This window comes from Osmerus mordax, chromosome 19 (genome assembly GCF_038355195.1).
Source record: "Osmerus mordax isolate fOsmMor3 chromosome 19, fOsmMor3.pri, whole genome shotgun sequence".
Classification (NCBI taxonomy): domain Eukaryota; kingdom Metazoa; phylum Chordata; class Actinopteri; order Osmeriformes; family Osmeridae; genus Osmerus; species Osmerus mordax.
This window is the reverse complement of record NC_090068.1, coordinates 3,622,874-3,641,995: the sequence shown is the minus strand read 5'-3', so window position 1 is coordinate 3,641,995 and position 19,122 is coordinate 3,622,874. Positions and strand designations below refer to the sequence as shown.

Here is a 19,122-nt window from a genome sequence, read left to right as displayed (position 1 = left end):
GAAGGGAAAAACTTAAAATGACGTTTAAGTCATAGAGATTAGGTCAATTTTTACACCGGTCTGCCAAATTTATTCGTTTTGATTCAACGATGAGGCTGCCTCTGAAATGAGAAGACATCTATTTCATTCTACACTTCACTCGTATTTTCAGTTCTAAATGAGCAGCAAAAAAAAATGCTTTTAAATCTATGTAATCTTTATAAATAATAAGTATGCATTTTTATATAAAATATACAGAAATATCAGTTGTAAAAATGTCATTCAAAAACGGACCCCTGTGCAACCGACACAAGCAAGCACACCCTACAATTTCCCCAGAAATTGTACCCTCTCTAGTTTAGCTTCCTTTGCCAAGCTAGAACAACGACGGAGCCAGATATTCAAGTTTACAGTGTCTTTAATCCGACACAATGCTTAAGCAGTCATACTAAAAACACAAAGCAAAAAGAACATAGTATATTTGGTGAGTCTGAGTAGTATGTGGAATGTATGTCCATCTAGAATAGGCCTATATTTCTAAAAAACAAGTGAAAGTAATACTACTAATAACATTGATTTTCGTAAACTTCACTATCTGCTTCTTGATCAGACTTGTACCCCATTCTGCCACTGCAATGCCTTAGCTCACACGCTCGCGACTGGTTGTCACAAAGTATGACGTGTACAGCTAGTTGCAAGCGTGCACAAGTCTCGGAGCTAGGAAAAAGGCGAGCCACGAGACAGTGGTTCTGTTCTGGCATTGTACTCATACTAAAAAACTTTGGCTAAATCTCTCAAAATGTATTATTGAAAATATTTACACAGACTTTGTACTTCTGTGGAAAGATGTATTGTTTGGTTTCTTTCCTTTGATGGAAGTAACAAAGATACATTTTATGTAATTAATTTTGTTTTATTACTTGCCAAATTTCATATCCATAAATGTAAATTTAGTGTAAAAAAAAACTGTTTTCTTGTCTTGCAAAAATAAATTGATCAATACTTTAAAACAATCCAATACTCTACCAACAAAAAAACACTTAAATTGATAAATATTTGTTTGTCCCTTGAGGTTTTATTGTTGTTATTGTCATATACCGTACTTGTGATGCTACTATTTAGCTAATTTGTTTGTAACGTTTCTCATTGCTTGTATTTCAGTACTGGATTTAAATTAAAATTATTACTGAAAAAAAAATGAAAAAAAGGTGAGCCACTCTTCTGCGCAAGACCGGACGAGCCGGAACTGGAAAGATGGCGTGGTCCGTTTCGCGCTCTCGCTTGCCTCACTGCGCCAACGAATGGGGACGCCATCTTGGAAGACAAACCTGGCTGTGTCTATTCAATATAAGCAGAGCAGAAGCCTGTTTATATATTAGACATTCTCTGATATAAGTCTATGGCTGCTTCATGTCTGCCGGGCTGCAAGCGGCTGCAGGCGCTGCATGAAGTCGAACTATTGACTCGGACCCGAAGACCCAGTCGGAAAATGAACGAATAATTTCTGTTTCCCCGAACAACAGTGCAACAGTCCCGATGCGCGGCCACGAGAAAATGAACGAATCACTCTTTGAGACGACTCGTTACTCCCGAGTCCTTGTAAAAAAAAATACGAATCGTTCATGAACGACACGTCACTACTTGACAGTGTGAGTACACTCCGGGCCAATAGGTGGTAGCTCCTCATGGCGTTTGTTGTTGTTTTTTACTGGGTCGAAGGGGAAAGTGCACAGTTGACTGTCATGGCTGCCTCCATCGCAAACATGCCTCTGATTCGCAAACAATTGATCCGTTTCTGTTTCTCAAATTAGTACGGAGACTATAACCTAGAATAGTTAAGACATTAACACAACTCTTAACTAACTCAGATTAACGAACATAATATCATCTTTAAATAGCTTTCTATTATCTTTAACCTAGCTGTCTTTTCCTAATGTTTTCAAAGCAAAAATGTTTGCGATTACTGAGACGTTACACCATAATTCTTTGGAACCTTGCCTAACTAATGGCCAAGTTAAGTTCTCCACTCTTTTTTGTATTTAGATTTAGTGCTGGCTGGTGATATAGCTGATAACAATTTAATATTCTGAGAAAATGTCACTGGTCTGCGTTCGCCATTGGTCACGACAATGGTGTCGAATTAGGAGTCGTGGATATGCAGCAACCAGCAGTGCCCCCACAACACGCGAGGAAAAGAATGAGGGCCCGATGTTTCAGTACTTTGGAAAGCACCGGAAGGCAAACCACAAAGTCTATGTGTGGGGTTTCAGCTACACCGGTGCTCTTGGTATCCCCAGCTTTGTGGTTCCTGACACTGGCAGGAAAAAGCCTCGAAAATATCAGCTCACACCTTATCGTCTTGAGACAGAGCATCAGGTAAGCTGTTTCATTGACATAAAACAACTTCTTGTCTTGAGATTTCAAGGCAGAATAGAGTGTTGCTGCGCAGCAATTTGGTACTAGGTGTGAAATACATCTATCTTAGATTTAGGCAGAGGAGAAGCTCGGTTGTCAAATTTCCAAACAGACAAATTGTACCTTATGATAGTTTTAACATGATGAGCTAGAAACCCTTTAAACAAGAAAATAATGTTATTTATTAGTAACAATCGCCATAGACTATTATAATGAAAAACTTGTGTCTTTCCATAGATAACCTCTGCAGCCTGTGGGTATGGGTTCACGGTACTCTCCTCCAACACCAAGGACCTTGCCAAAGTGTGGGGAATGGGCCTCAACAAAGACTCTCAGCTGGGCTTCCAACGCACCCAACATGATCGCCGTAAGCGATGAGCATGAGCAAAATAATAAATAAGAATGGAGGTATCTTATTTATTATTTTGCTCATACTGGTACTATTTGTCCTTGTATTGTTTTTCTGTTTTGTCTTGCTGTTCTATTTGTGATGCTATAGCCTGCATGGAGAATACCAAATCAAATTCCTGGCGAAATAAAGTTGAATTGAATTGTAAGACTTAGATCACTTCCCTATCCTCATATCCTCATTTATTTTTCTTATGTCAGCGACACAGCTTGTCAACCAAGAAACCACGGCCTATCGTGAGCTGTTGCTTAATTGTCACTGTCTTTCCAGATAAAAGCTATGACTATGTGCTGGAGCCCTCCCCAGTGGCGCTGCCTCTTGACAAGCCTCAGAAGACCAGGGTGGTTCAGGTGGCCTGCGGACGTGCCCACTCACTGATCCTGACAGACTCAGAGGGAGGTGAGGAATACTAAAATCCTACTATAACTTCAGGGTTTCCCGCAGAAATTTGGCACTCGTGTAGGGCTGAACAATTTCGGAAAATAAGATAATCGGGATTAATTTGCAATTGCATTTAATATGCGATTATTATGATGTATTATTAATATAGATATATACTAGCCTACTTATCTCCAGTCAGCAACATAACACACAAAGTTCAGTAAAACTAAGGAGAACATACCGCCTGTAGTTTACCTCATCGAAAATATTTTGGTAAATCAAAGCTAAACTAGAAACGTAAGCACTTTCTTGACTAAAGCTAGCTAGCTATAGCTACCGTTTTGGAAAAATAACTTGCGCTGTGGAGACAGTCGGAAATATTTAGAACTCACACGCATCTAAAGGTTTAATCTTAAAAGAAAAAGACACTGTCTGAACATTTCTGATCCACTCAGTAGCCTAACAGAAACAGTATGGCACCGTCAGCCATAGTGATCCTACTGTATGTGTATCACTGAGGGGTATCATATATTTTGTGATGAACGCTTACTGCTTGAGTAATTTTGTAGTAGGCTACATTGAGTTAGGCTTTGAAACATTTCGATCAGTGATCCTGTCGGGTGTTATTTGGCTTATTTGACACACTGGTGTTCAGAATTTTAGCTATGCATCGTACATGGCTTGTGGTGTTTTTTTTAGGGCCGAATTAGGTTGGTGGTGTTGCCCCGTGAGGTAGCAACGTTAGCCAGGCAGGTTTTACACAATACTTGACACTGCACAGCATCTTTTTTTTAAAGGCAAAATTGGCTGTAGTCTCAGGTTCTGTCGAGCCTGAGGCCATAATCGGGTCAAGGTACAGTGTAGCTTCCAAAGTTGATCCTTCGTCTGCAAACTGCGTTGCTCTCGCATGTCACATGACCAAAGTAAAATCGCAGCCTTTGCGATTACAAAATCGCGTTCTATCCCATCGCGATATTAATCGCAAACGCAATTTACATTTAGTCATTTAGCAGACGCTCTTGTAGCGGGGTTCGCTCGTTTAAGATTAGCAATACTTAATTTATGATAAAGTATGTAGTTCTTGGGGGCACCACCTCTTATTGTTAAAGGGATAGAGGAAACCTTATTGAATAATATTGAAATAATAGCCTTCGTAATAATCAGTCTAATCTTAAGTAGTGAATTCTATGAAAGTAGAGCAGATCAGATAACGTGGGATAACGCGAGTATTATAAACAATGATTTATTTAAGGAAATGTAATTATAATGAACAAATACCAGAGAAGTTATAGGTTAGTTGAAAGTGAGTTGAGTTGAACTGTATACAGTAGGTCCTAAACTATGATGAGGGTTGGTACAAGGTGGTAGGTTGAGAGCGCGTGGGGAGGGGAGAGGAGAGAGAGAGAGAGAGATAGGCTTCTGGAGAACAATGGGAGAGTATGTTAACTAATCCTAACGAAAGTTAGGTTAAATCATTTGTAAACTAAAATCAAACGTAACAAATTAAATCACAATATGCCAATGTTCACAAGTAAGAAATGTAGCAATATCGCAGTTACTGTTGTCAGTTTGAAGAAGAAGAGTCAAGGTTCCGTTCGTCGTTGTCAAACGGTTAGAGCAAAGGAATCTTTCGTTCAAGTTCCTAGTGGTCCAGTGAGTTGCTGATTGAGAAGGATAGGTCAGATGTGTCGCGAACACTTCCGGTGAATCCTTGCGAAAAAGCGAGGATTGCTTGTGCGTCGAGGTTTTATAATCCTTGCGAAAGAGGGGTATCCTTTTGGAGGTGAACTCTTTGATTGGTCAGTTACTCCCACCTGGGCGTCCATCCTGAGATTGACGTATGGGTGTGAAGTGGTTGATAACTTTTCAGAGTTCAGCTATTTCAAATGTCCATGTATTGCTTATACTTCAAAATATAACAATACAACATTCATAAATGGTTTAGTTTGTAGATTCGAATCATTTTGATATCAAGATTGACTGATTTATCATAACAGGAAAGGAAGTTACATTAAAACATCAAATTATATCAACACAGCATTAAAGGGAAAGCATACATTATAACACATCAACTACTGTCATTGAAATAGTGTCCCTGAGCCATGTAGTCCTTGAGAATATGTTTGTAAATCCAGAAAAGTTAGTTCTTCCTTAAAATCCTTTGTCTCCATACTGTAAGGCCATTTTGGTCTACCTTCTGACCCCATGCTGGGCCAGAAGCTTTGAAGCTCCTGCTCTGGAGATAAGGACAAAGGGGGAAAACCCCCTTTCTCCTTGTCGGGGGTAGGGGAAAGGTGTGATGGTACGTGGTTTGTCTGTTGGCTCTGCTACATATCCCCCTGCTGGCAACGTCCGATGACTCGACGTCGTTGGGCTGTTGGCACGTAAGAAGAGCAGAGAAAAGACAAACACGACACTACGACAGCATTTCAACTGTAAACATTGGCATTAGTGGACACTAAACAATGTAGGAATCAATGGGCGCTAACTTGGGTCTTATTACTAAGTTTCTTAGAATGGAAGGAAAGAAAAGAGAGATAGAAGTGGAAGTGGGTGCCTTGACTTCCTGGAGTCATGGTCTTATTTGTCAGGGGCCAGGGAAGGTGGCTTATGCGGCGGTAGCTCTAAGGCATTCCTTTTGACAGTACCTCAAAGTAAATCATGTTGGGTTTCTGGTAACAGATTTAAGAAATAAAAATAAAAATATTGGTAGATTGGTGGAGCCATATTCGTCTTGTGACGGTGTTTGCCTATTATTTTGGTTTAAAGGAGGGTTTGTTTTTGTGACTTTGAGACACTTTGGTCAAGGCACCTGTTGTGCACCTGTTTCATCAGCAGTTTGACAGGGTCAGGTTGCTGGTATAAGGCCAGGCCAGGCCTCTGTGCATGGCCTGTTGTCCGCGAGTAGCGGTGTTTTCTTCCGGGGGTTGTGCCACCTTGTCACAGTTGGGGTGCTTCTTCTGGGATGCTTGTCGGCCATGGTAGGTTTTCCTACTTTCTGCACTCTCATCCAGTTGGCATCATGTGACTTCTTTTGGACTTGTGATGCTTCTCGTCGCAGGTGGGTTTCTGATGGCACCCGACGGTCATGGCGTTGTGCTGATTCTCTTTGAACCTTGTGTCTCGATGGGTGAGTGGCGTAGCTCTGGGGCGGTCTGGAGCGGCCATCTAACCCATGGATCGGATCCTCTTCTGAGAGATGTGGATCAGACGTGGGATGTCCCCCCCCTTCCACTGTGAAGACTGTGTTCTGGACTTCAGGGTGAGGCAGTGGATAGGGCTTCTTGATGTGGGTCCACATCTTGTTTCGTTTGAAGTCAATGAGGGGTTCCAGTCTGTTGAGTAGATCGTGTCCAATCAGCAGTTTTTCGGTCTCAAGCGGTGAGACATGGATGGGGTGGATTAGGGACATTTCCCCAAATGTTAGCTTCAAGTACAGTGTCTCTGTGACTGGAGCTTTGTTTTGGGTGAAGCTTGTGATGTTGAATTCACTATCTTCACTTTTAATCCATCTTCTGTTTGATCTGGCTATTTCTTTTAGCTGAGCGGCCAAGGTGGGTGCAATCAGGCAGATTTCTGCACCCGTGTCCAGCAATCCTTCGCAGGGCACTTCATCTTCAAGTGTGATGGGGACATAGCTTCGGTTAGCTCTTCCTTTTCTGGAAAGCTCACCCAGAAATGTGTGTAACTGTGGGGCTTGTTTGTGTGTTGTTGTTTCTGGAGGTTGTCTTCTTGTGGGTTTGTGGTGTTTTTGGGTCCTCTTCCCTTTCTTCCATCCAATGGGGAGCCTTTGAGGTGTGTTTTCCGTGTTGGGGCCTTCTAGTCATGCTGGGTCTGACGGATCCTTTTTGTTTGCTTCATCCAATTTTCTTAGTATGTCACTAAGGTTTTTCTTCATGATTTCTATGTTCTCTTCACGTTTTTCTTTTTGTTGATACTTTTGGGGTTTGTTTGTTTTGTTATAGTTGTCCTGGTGTCGTCCAGGGTTGTTGTGTTCGTTTTGGTACGGTGTGGGTCTTGTTGAGTGGTTTCTTGCGTGATAGGAGTGTTGTTTGTATCCATAGTTGTTGTCGGGTTGTCTGTTGTAATTGTTTTGATATTGTTCGGGTCTTGTTGAGTGGTCTCGTGCATTATAGGAGGGTTGCTTGTAGGCGGGTCTGGGTTCGTAGGGTCTCGGGAGTTCTCTTCCTTCTAGTTGTAGGTGTGAGTCTGATTCCACCACATGGACATTTGAGTCTTGAGATCGATTGTTGTTCGCCCATGATTTATATGCCATGTCTCTCAGCTGCAGAGCCGTCATGGTTTCCTGGTTCGCGAAGGTCGTCATGAAGGGTTTTATGGATTGGGAGAGGTTGTTGATGAACACTGACTTGAACATGGGAGTTTCTTCTCCTCCGGGTTGGTTTTCTGTTGCAAAATAGGTTTTCCGGAACCTCTCATAGAATGTCTTTGGGTTTTCGTTGGCCTTTTGTTTTGTGTGCAGGGCAGTAGTGCAGCAGGAGCCTTTACTTTCTGAGTGCCAAGCCTTGAGGGTCCGGCAAGCCATGTCATAGCTGTGGCGTTCTCCAGCTGGTTGCCTGTCAAGCAGGGCTCTGATTGAGCTGGAAGAGGTGCTCTTCAACAGGTACAGCTTGTCTGCGTCTGTAGCTCTAGGTAGGCGATCGAGATTAAAGTTCAGTTGTTCCAGATACATCACAATGCTCTGAGTGGGATTGTCTGGATCAAACTTTTCTATGTTCCTGCTCATTTTCAATAGCAGATTTAGTGACACTGCTGGTGGCAGGTCATGCATTTCCCATGCATTTTGTGGATAGGCTGAACGTGAGGGTTCATCATCGTTATCCCATCTGTTTGGGGCTGTGGTCTGAGCGTGTCGTTCAGGTTGGGATTGTAGTTCCATTTTCTGGTCCCGTTTCCTGCTCAGCTGTTCCGCATCTTCTGGTCTCCTTCTTCCGTCATTGTTTGGATCATCTATGGGCTGGATTGTGGCGGTCGCTTTGTACAGCTTTTGAAGGGTAGATAGTTGTTCAGTTCTTGCTTCAAGTAACTCGTCCCTCATCATCCCCCGATCAGCTGTGGCGTGCGCGAGATCTTGGTACAGGAGTTGGATTTTTGTGTGGAGAGCGTGGCATTCTTCTTTTAAGTGGTCGTAGTCTGCTATTTTTCCATTAGTTTCATCCAATACCTTCTCTGTGTTTTTCAGTAGTGATGCTGAGTCCTTGTTGCTTTTCTGAACCCCCTGCATTTCTTCTTTCAGTTCTTCCAGTTCCTCAGCTAGGCCGCTGGCTTCCTGTTGCAGTGTCTCCCGTAATTCTTGTTCCTTTTCCTTAGCCATGAGGGCATCCCTGATGGTACTTTCTTGTTGCGTTAGCTGTGTCTTAGCTCTTTCCAGTTCTTCCGCTAGGCCGTTGGCTTCCTGTTCCAGTCGTTCCCGTTCTCTTTCTTTCGCTTCAAGGGCATCTTTGAGGGTTATTTCCTGTTGTATTAGCTGTGTTTCCTGTTCCGTTAGCTGTGCTTTAGCTCTATCCAGTTCAACAGCCAGGTCGCTGGTTTCCTGTTCCAATCGTTTCCTGCGCTCTTGTTCTCTTTGTGCAGCCTTGAGAGCATCCTCTCGATCCTGGAGAGCCTGTGTCCATTGTGTGTTGACTTTTGTTATTGATAACCTGAGTAGTGCAGCATAGTTGAGACCGAGGCTGGATAGGCATTTGACAATTTGGGATTTGCTCAATATTTGGCCTACATTTTCTATGACCACTTCTTGAGTTTTCCTGGTGATCATATCGAAATTTAGATCGGTCAGCGTTTCCACATATCTTGGGTTTTCTTTCTTGGATAGGTGGACAATCAGTTTCTCAGCTTCCGTGAAGTGAGACATGTTTGGTTCGGCTACTGGAAGTTATTAACACAATGCTATTGTGATAATGTTGATAGGCACTTTATTTTTGTAGTGGTTTTCTTTTTGGTAAAAATATATAAATTTCTCCTTTTTTTTATTTTTTTACAAATTAATATTAAAATTAAAATCAGAAGTTAATATTCAAAGATTAACAATCAAAAACTGAGATTAATATTCAGAAATTAAAATTAATATTAAAGTCACCATCCAGGATCAAAGATTCAAATAAATTATTTATTCTTTTAGGCCTATATTAAATCTTAATTTCAGTAATCTTGTTATATTATCTATAAACGATTAGAGAATTTAGATTGAGTAGCTGTTGATTTGTTTTAGCCTAAACTGGACTGAGAAAGTACAATGTATTTAAATACTATAGCACATTAAGTTAGCCGGTTTAGCTTGTAGAATCAAACAGATAATGAACCAAATTGTTGCTGCATCTATAATGTAGCTTTAAATTGGGCAAGGGTTTTACATTCACCTCGAATTGAATGCAAAAACAGTGAAGCTTGTTTTCGAAAAGCTAGTTTATCAATTTAGGAATTGTTTAACAATATTGTGGCAGTACAGGCTGCGTTGTTCGGCTACTTCCAAACAAAAGTCCTTTTGGACTGATCGCAGATAGAGTGGGCAAACTAAAATTAATACACTTTACGTTTAATTATTATTTAGCGATTGTTGTTAAAGTTGGATATTGATGAGGGGTAAATAGAATTACAGTTCAGTATGGTCAACAGCGCCGATATTCTGACAACTTCCACTTTTAAGTGCGCGGAATGAAATTCAAATTACAGGTCTTTGTTGACGAAAGGTAACTATTTCCGGTTAAGCAACAATAAAGGTCCTTAAATAAGCAGCTTCTCCTGTCTCAATAATTATTTTACTGTTACTTTACTGATTCTAGAAGTTGAGTGTTTACATTAATGTTGAATTACATGCAAAACAAAGTGAAGCTTTTTCCAAAAAGCTAGGTTAATCAATTTACCAATTGTTTAACAAGGTAGAAGCATATAGCTTAATGTAGAGAACTGCGTAGTCTCCTTCAAAATCAAAGTCCTTTTGGACTGATCAATGTCTGTTATCTTCCTCTAACTAGACAATGGCAACTTATCAGTTGCTTGGTTGATTTACTCAACCCAAATGGCCAACACTACTATAATACACCTTTTCGAAGCGTGTATGGTACCAATATAAGTAGTGGTTATGACTCGTTAGAAGGTTCTTATGCCTTCTCTTGGAAGCGCTGCCTTGTAGATTTTACAAAATTAAATGAGACGGGTCGCAGTGTCGCTGCGCACGCGCGTACCTCCGCTCAAATGTAGCTTCAGAAGCTAGATAGCTACCATACAATCCTCCAGTTGTCTTGACAAAGCCAATTCAATGAGTACACAGCACAGTATTCAAACAGTGTTTAAAACCGTAGCTATCTGGGGGAATAGTTAAATACAACGGAGCGTTAATTTAACCAAAAGGGTGGGAGGGTGGGTTTCAGACGGAGAATGTATCTCAGTTATAGATCGCTCATTTCAATCTGTTTCAAAGCCTCGTACGGGGCTCCAATATGTAGCGGGGTTCGCTCGTTTAAGATTAGCAATACTTAATTTATGATAAAGTATGTAGTTCTTGGGGGCACCACCTCTTATTGTTAAAGGGATAGAGGAAACCTTATTGAATAATATTGAAATAATAGCCTTCGTAATAATCAGTCTAATCTTAAGTAGTGAATTCTATGAAAGTAGAGCAGATCAGATAACGTGGGATAACGCGAGTATTATAAACAATGATTTATTTAAGGAAATGTAATTATAATGAACAAATACCAGAGAAGTTATAGGTTAGTTGAAAGTGAGTTGAGTTGAACTGTATACAGTAGGTCCTAAACTATGATGAGGGTTGGTACAAGGTGGTAGGTTGAGAGCGCGTGGGGAGGGGAGAGGAGAGAGAGAGAGAGAGATAGGCTTCTGGAGAACAATGGGAGAGTATGTTAACTAATCCTAACGAAAGTTAGGTTAAATCATTTGCAAACTAAAATCAAACGTAACAAATTAAATCACAATATGCCAATGTTCACAAGTAAGAAATGTAGCAATATCGCAGTTACTGTTGTCAGTTTGAAGAAGAAGAGTCAAGGTTCCGTTCGTCGTTGTCAAACGGTTAGAGCAAAGGAATCTTTCGTTCAAGTTCCTAGTGGTCCAGTGAGTTGCTGATTGAGAAGGATAGGTCAGATGTGTCGCGAACACTTCCGGTGAATCCTTGCGAAAAAGCGAGGATTGCTTGTGCGTCGAGGTTTTATAATCCTTGCGAAAGAGGGGTATCCTTTTGGAGGTGAACTCTTTGATTGGTCAGTTACTCCCACCTGGGCGTCCATCCTGAGATTGACGTATGGGTGTGAAGTGGTTGATAACTTTTCAGAGTTCAGCTATTTCAAATGTCCATGTATTGCTTATACTTCAAAATATAACAATACAACATTCATAAATGGTTTAGTTTGTAGATTCGAATCATTTTGATATCAAGATTGACTGATTTATCATAACAGGAAAGGAAGTTACATTAAAACATCAAATTATATCAACACAGCATTAAAGGGAAAGCATACATTATAACACATCAACTACTGTCATTGAAATAGTGTCCCTGAGCCATGTAGTCCTTGAGAATATGTTTGTAAATCCAGAAAAGTTAGTTCTTCCTTAAAATCCTTTGTCTCCATACTGTAAGGCCATTTTGGTCTACCTTCTGACCCCATGCTGGGCCAGAAGCTTTGAAGCTCCTGCTCTGGAGATAAGGACAAAGGGGGAAAACCCCCTTTCTCCTTGTCGGGGGTAGGGGAAAGGTGTGATGGTACGTGGTTTGTCTGTTGGCTCTGCTACACTCTTATCCAGAGCGACTTACAGTAAGTACAGGGACATTCCCCCCGAAGCAAGTAGGGTGATGTGCCTTTCCCATGGACACAATGTCATTTGGCACGGCTGGGAATCGAACTGGTAACCTTCAGATTATTAGCCCGACTCCCTCACCACTCAGCCATCTGACTCCCAATTAATCGTTCAGCCCTACTCTCATGGCCGTTTATCAATCCGAAGAACACTAAGAACATGCTTGTGTTCTTGAGAAGAACATTCTTTATGAGAATGGTCTTACAAGATCACAAGGACGGAGAATGAAATGCAATGACTTCTGGGAAAACAGATCCGTTCCCGCTGACGAAAGGTCTTTCGCAGTCTGCATTTTTGTCTGTAATTGTGTTCTTGTAAATTGTGAAACGTCATCAGTCTCATCCCAAGTACTGTTCCAATTTGTTGTTCCATGTCAGACCGGGAGGGGGGGGGGGGCAAAATAATGTATTCTTTAATAATTCGTTACTCACAACTTTATCCTCTTAAATAATATTAATAAAAAATTTATCACACGCCCAAACCAAAATACACACATTTAACACCCTATACAAAATTCACACCCCATTTAAGTCCTATCTGCCAGAAACGAAAGAATAGAAATGAGTTCCCTTATCCTGAGACCTGGTTTCTTACCTGCCTGTTTCTACATCTGTTTGTCCACCTCACCTGTTGCTTCAGCTGGCTCTCTCACAGCAGCATGTTGGATGCTGTCCTCCTCTTTCTTCAATGCCTAACGAATCAATCTCTTTATCTCCCTGACCCTGTCTTTCTGCTTGAGCAGCACTGGTTGAAGCCTGAAAATATTTCTGGGAAAATTGTGGGGTGTAGTAGTGTAGTAGTTAGCAAGCTCTACAATTTACCGGGGCTAGGTCTGAATCTAGGAGAAAAACTGAGCTGCCAGCTGTAGGTATATGCAGGTACCAACGCTAGTGCTAAATACAGGGTTCGTACGGTCATGGAAAACCTGGAAAAGTAATGTAATTTTAAAATGGTTATTTCCAGGCCTGCTTGAAAAAAATAAAATCCCAAAGGTTTTGGAGAACTCATGGAAAGTTGTTATAATCATATTTTCATGTTGCTGAGTTTTAAATAATTTACATGCTTTTAAAAGAAATACTTTCAAAATATAAGCAGGCATACGCTCTCATACTAACTGAAAAGTTCGATGGCCATAGCAACAGTAACTCAGGGAAGCCCGCAGGATCTTTAAAAATGCCAGGAAAGTGTACATTTAACGATGCTTGGCTACGAATGGAAAGATACATGTGGGTTACAACAGAGAAAGACCCGGGACGAGCAAAATGACGGTTGTGTGGTGGAAAATCATTCAACATTTCGAACATGGGAGAGCGGTGTAGCGGGGTTTGCTCGTTTAAGATTAGCAATACTTAATTTATGATAAAGTATGTAGTTCTTGGGGGCACCACCTCTTATTGTTAAAGGGATAGAGGAAACCTTATTGAATAATATTGAAATAATAGCCTTCGTAATAATCAGTCTAATCTTAAGTAGTGAATTTCTATGAAAGTAGAGCAGATCAGATAACGTGAGGGATAACGCGAGTATTATAAACAACGATTTATTTAAGGAAATGTAATTATAATGAACAAATACCAGAGAAGTTATAGGTTAGTTGAAAGTGAGTTGAGTTGAACTGTATACAGTAGGTCCTAAACTATGATGAGGGTTTGTACAAGATGGTAGGTTGAGAGCGCGTGGGGAGGGGGAAGGGAGAGAGAGAGAGAGAGAGAGAGAGAGGCTTCTGGAGAGCAATGGGAGAGTATGTTAACTAATCCTAACGAAAGTTAGGTTAAATCATTTGCAAACTAAAATCAAACGTAACAAATTAAATCACAATATGCCAATGTTCACAAGTAAGAAATGTAGCAATATCGCAGTTACTGTTGTCAGTTTGAAGAAGAAGAGTCAAAGTTCCGTTCGTCGTTGTCAAACGGTTAGAGAAAAGGAATCTTTCGTTCAAGTTCCTAGTGGTCCAGTGAGTTGCTGATTGAGAAGGATAGGTCAGATGTGTCGTGAACACTTCCGGTGAATCCTTGCGAAAAAGCCAGGATTGCTTGTGCGTCGAGGTTTTATAATCCTTGCGAAAGGGGGTATCCTTTTGGAGGTGAACTCTTTGATTGGTCAGTTACTCTCACCTGGGCGTCCATCCTGAGATTGACGTATGGGTGTGAAGTGGTTGATAACTTTTCAGAGTTCAGCTATTTCAAATGTCCATGTATTGCTTATACTTCAAAATATAACAATACAACATTAATAAATGGTTTAGTTTGTAGATTCAAATCATTTTGATATCAAGATTGACTGATTTATCATAACAGTAAAGGAAGTTACATTAAAACATCAAATTATATCAACACAGCATTAAAGGGAAAGCATACATTATAACACATCAACTACTGTCATTGAAATAGTGTCCCTGAGCCATGTAGTCCTTGAGAATATGTTTGTAAATCCAGAAAAGTTAGTTCTTCCTTAAAATCCTTTGTCTCCATACTGTAAGGCCATTTTGGTCTACCTTCTGACCCCATGCTGGGCCAGAAGCTTTGAAGCTCCTGCTCTGGAGATAAGGACAAGGGGGAAAACCCCCTTTCTCCTTGTCGGGGGTAGGGGAAAGGTGTGATGGTGGTTTGTCTGTTGGCTCTGCTACAGCGGCATTAACTAGCCATTCCAAAGGTATCAAACATCAGAGCGCTGCTGCTAGCAAAGCTACAGCAGCACCTATCACCGGTCAACTGCTACGCCTAGCAGCATGTCTCTCTCTTCGGCTACCAAGCAGGGGTCGATAACCGATGCTGTGACAAAAAAATGAAGTCCTAACTGCGGAGGTAATGTGGGCACTGAAGGTGGCAAATTCTCATTATTCTTTTAAATCATCCGAAGATGCCAGCCTGCCCTTTCAAAGAATGTTCCCCGATAGCCAGATTGCAAAACAATTTGCTTGTGGCGAAAGAAAATGCGCGTATCTCTGCTCGTTCGGACTCGCTCCCCACTTTAAGAGTCTCACGTTGTCCAACGTGATGACTCAAAGGGCCTATGTAATGCTATTTGACGAAAGCCTGGACCACCATTTACAGTCCAAACAGATGGATTTGCATGTGAGGCTATGGGATGGCGCCGATGTGAAGACCAAATACATCGGCTCTGAGTTCATGGGCCATTCATCTGCCCATGATGTCGTTGGGAAAATGACCAACCTGCTGTCCGAGATTGGAGTCAACAACCTTATCCAAATCTCTATGGACGGCCCGAATGTGACCTGGAAAGTGTTCGAAATACTCCAAAAGAGTGTGCAAAAGGATGTGGGAAAGTCGCTTCTCAACATTGGTTCATGTGGGTTGCATATACTCCACAACGCATTCAGAGATGGATGAAAATCTACAGGTTGGGAAGTTGAACACACACTCTCCAGCATTTACTGGCTGTTCCACAACTGCCCTGCTCGACACGAAGATTTTGTGACGGCAACTGTTTGCAGCACCAACATGCTTCGATTTTGTAATCACCGATGGATTGAAAATGTCAACGTGTCGGAACGAGGAATGGTGCTCTGGTCGCATGTAAAAGCCTATGTTGAGATGGTAGGAAAAGGTGAACTACCCAATCCAAAGGTCATTTGAGGCTCTGAAGGACTGCTGTGCAGATCCTCTCTCCACAGTGAAAGTGGCAATCTTCAATAGTGTTGCAAGAGAAGTCACTCCATTCCTCACCGCCTACCAAACAGACAAACCCATGCTTCCCTTCCTCAGTGAGGACATGTTCAAACTGATGAAAGGTAAGCATAAACATATACATGTTCATATTTGTTTAAAGCATTGCAATAGAACAACATTCTATTTTGGCTTTTAAATGTCTTGTAACATTTTGACAATTTCAATTAGTCTTGGAGTAATATGTTGGATAAATGTAATAGGTTAATACAACACCGCCACATAACTTGATGATAAAAACTTATGATAAATAATATTTCTTTGTAGAGCATTTGAACAACTTTAAAACTTTCTCTGTACTGTACCTATTAAAATGTAAAAGATGTGTATATGTAAATATTTGAAATTAATCATTATTTTCATGTCAATATTTGAAGGGCTCATGGGACGATTTCTGAAGGAAAACACCCTGAGGGAGGCCATCTCCACACTGAAGCTCCTCCATGTTGCTTTTCAGGACAGCAGTCTGCACAAAGACTCTTACAAGATTGACATTGGATTTGCAGCAGAAACCACCCTAAACCAACTCAAGTCTTCTAAGAAGATTTCAGAGAGGCAGGTGCTGGAGATAAAGATGGACTGTAAGAAACTCTTGATCACTCTGACTCTGAAGCTGCTGAAAAAGGGTCCAGTGCATAACCAACTGGTGAGAAGCATGCAGTGCCTTGACCCAAGACACATGGCCGTGTCCAACGATCTGTGCGTGCCCCAAATGCGAAGAATGTTGCACACACTTGTTGAGGCCAAACATGTAGACGAGTCAGTGTGCGATGACATCCTCCGAGAGTTCAGTGAGTTTTGTGACTCAGCTGGGGTCTCATTTATAAAACTATGCGTAGGATTCTTACTAAAAGTGTACATATGCCCAAAAGCCTAAAATGGCGTACGCACACAAAAATTCAGATTTATAAAACCGTGCGTACGCACACCTGTACGCAATGTTCCCTTTATAAATAACAGATTACCCACAAGTGTGCGTACGTAATCAGAATTGTACCCCGCCCTGAACACGCCCATTTTTAACCATAAATAGTCAATGCAAAGCACCTCATGAATGCTAATCTAGTATCTCATCATGACCCTGGCATGCGATTGTTCTTTACGGTGAATCATAGCGCATGCCAACTTCTCAGACACTGTTAGCCTATTGGTGGAGCACAAAAAAAACGGTGTCAACTGTGCCAGTGATACCGCGAGTCGAGATACAATTTGAAAACAAAAGCGTTTTGTTATGAACAGTAATCTATTAAAGTCTGGACTGATAACGATGACGTGGAGTGTAGCGATTGCGCGGGAGCTTAACGACTGTATTTCCAGTTTTTGACATATGATGATATATGCACAGTATTAAATAAATATATTTAGTTATACACTGTATTCTGCAGTTATTTAAAGGTAGGATATGTGATGTTAAATGCATTCCATGCAGTCGGGCATTTCCCCCTCCTGCACTCCAGTAGTGGACAATATGATGGTGAGACAGCGCTGAATTTTGATTTAAAATTTGAGTTGATTGTACAAGGTGTTTATGGAACAAATATCACTCAGTACAAGCTAAAATAATACTGCTGGATTAAATCTTCATGATAATGATGAAATCGAGTGAAAAAAACGTGTGTGAGGAAAACAAAATATATAAATATTACGAGTAATCGTTCTTCCCACATTTACTTTCTGCAGTCTGACTACAGTAGGCCTACGGTCATCTGCGTCGCTAATTCCAACTGTTTCCAAAAGGTGCGTAGGCCTACGGGAGGGTCAGAGTTTGCGTGGAGGACCGCACATTCTCCCGTCAAGTTTGTTTTTTATAAATCACAACCTTTGCGTGGAAAGTGGCGTACGCACATTTTCAGCCCTGTTTTGTGCGTACGCAAGCTTTATAAATGAGACCCCTGCTCTTCAGGCCAACTTCAGGGAGTTTGACCTCAAGACAGACCGGGTGGACACCCTCCTGTACGAGACAATGGGGACGAAACCATCATTTTCCAGAGTGTGGGATGTGGTGAAGGTACTGCTTGTCCTGTCTCATGGACAGGCCAGTGTTGAGCGTGGATTCTCAATCAACAAGGAAATGATCGTAGAGAATCAGAAGGAGATGTCCCCCCTGATGTCTGTTGGGGGTGTAAACAAGGTAGAAATCACCAAAGAACTTTTGCTGTCAGCTGCAAGAGCCAGGCAGAAGTACCATGGGTACCTGGATGAAGAGAAGAGAAAGAAGGAGAGGCAAGGAATTGACCTGAAGAGAAAGGCCCTCACAGATGAGCTGGATGACTTGAAAAAGAAGAGGGCAAGAATGAAGACTGATATTAGCACACTTCAGAAATCAGCAGATGAATATGCTGAGAAAGCAGAAGCTACAAGCCAACTGACCTTCATCACCAAATCCAACAGCTTCCGCCGAACTGCAAAAGAGAAGAAGGTATCTCTGCTGGAGATTGAAAAGCAGATAGATGCAAAGCTTACAGAAATGAAACGCTAAGCTGGCAAGTGACTGTTCAGTTAAGGTCTGGAGGACAGTAAGAAAGCACTTTTTTTTCTCTCATTACAACTTGGTTAGGTTGCCACCAGCTATTCTCTTTCACTAGCCTCTCAAGGGGACAGAAGTGTGTGTGTCAGTCAAACACAAAAAGAAAGCACTTGTTATGCAAATGTTGTTTTATAAACCTGTTAAACCCTTGTGCTGCCTTCGGGTCAAATGACCCAAAGGTTCATAACAAACCATTGTTGTTTTTACCCAATACAAAAACAAATAAAAATTATTTTCTTTTAACCTTCGCAATGTGGGGGGTCTGAGACAGCCCAACGGTTAAAAGAAAATGCTTCACTTTGTTTTTGTATGCGGTAAAGTTGTCACAATACGATGGTGGGTCACAATGACTGATGGGTCAGAATGACCCGAAGATAACACAATGGTTAAATGTGAAATTGTTTTTGTTGATTAATGGTCAAAAAGTTCAGTGCCCCAGACTAACTTTTTTTACTAGGAGCACAGTAGCCCCTGACTGAAAATTTTAGGAGCACAAGCAGAAAATTTTGGGGCACACCTTGTATTAACCTGCAATGCAATTATTAATGTCACTAGAGAGGGTACAATTCAGTGGTTGATGCTGGTAGTTCATGAAGAAAGGGACATCCTTCGTTTTTTTCATTCATTCAATATTTTGCATAATAATACATAAATGTATGAATTTTTATCCAGTGAAATTAGGGATTTATATTAGCAAAGGGTTTTAGCACTTTTGCAAGGCATGTCACATTCTCATTGGGGTCTGAGCACCCCTAAAGGTCTGATCCTAGAATCGCCCCTGGTACAATTTCTGGGGAAATTTACATTTACATTTATTCATTTAGCAGACGCTTTTATCCAAAGCGACTTCCAAGAGAGAGCTTTACAAAGTGCATAGGTCACTG

At 41.2% G+C, this 19,122-nt stretch overlaps 1 protein-coding gene across 2 annotated transcripts in view; it reads left to right on the top strand.

Annotated features, from left to right (window-relative positions):
• Positions 1-1,454: 1,454 nt before the first annotated feature.
• rcc1l (RCC1 like) overlaps positions 1,455-19,122 on the top strand; it is a 43,471-nt gene continuing 25,803 nt past the window's right edge. For both annotated transcript variants that reach the window (XM_067257790.1, XM_067257789.1), the window contains exons 1-3: positions 1,455-2,355; positions 2,632-2,761; positions 3,074-3,202. In XM_067257790.1, coding sequence (XP_067113891.1) covers positions 2,074-2,355; positions 2,632-2,761; positions 3,074-3,202 — 541 coding nt within the window. In that variant the 5' untranslated portion in view covers positions 1,455-2,073. The remainder of the gene's footprint in view (positions 2,356-2,631; positions 2,762-3,073; positions 3,203-19,122) is intronic.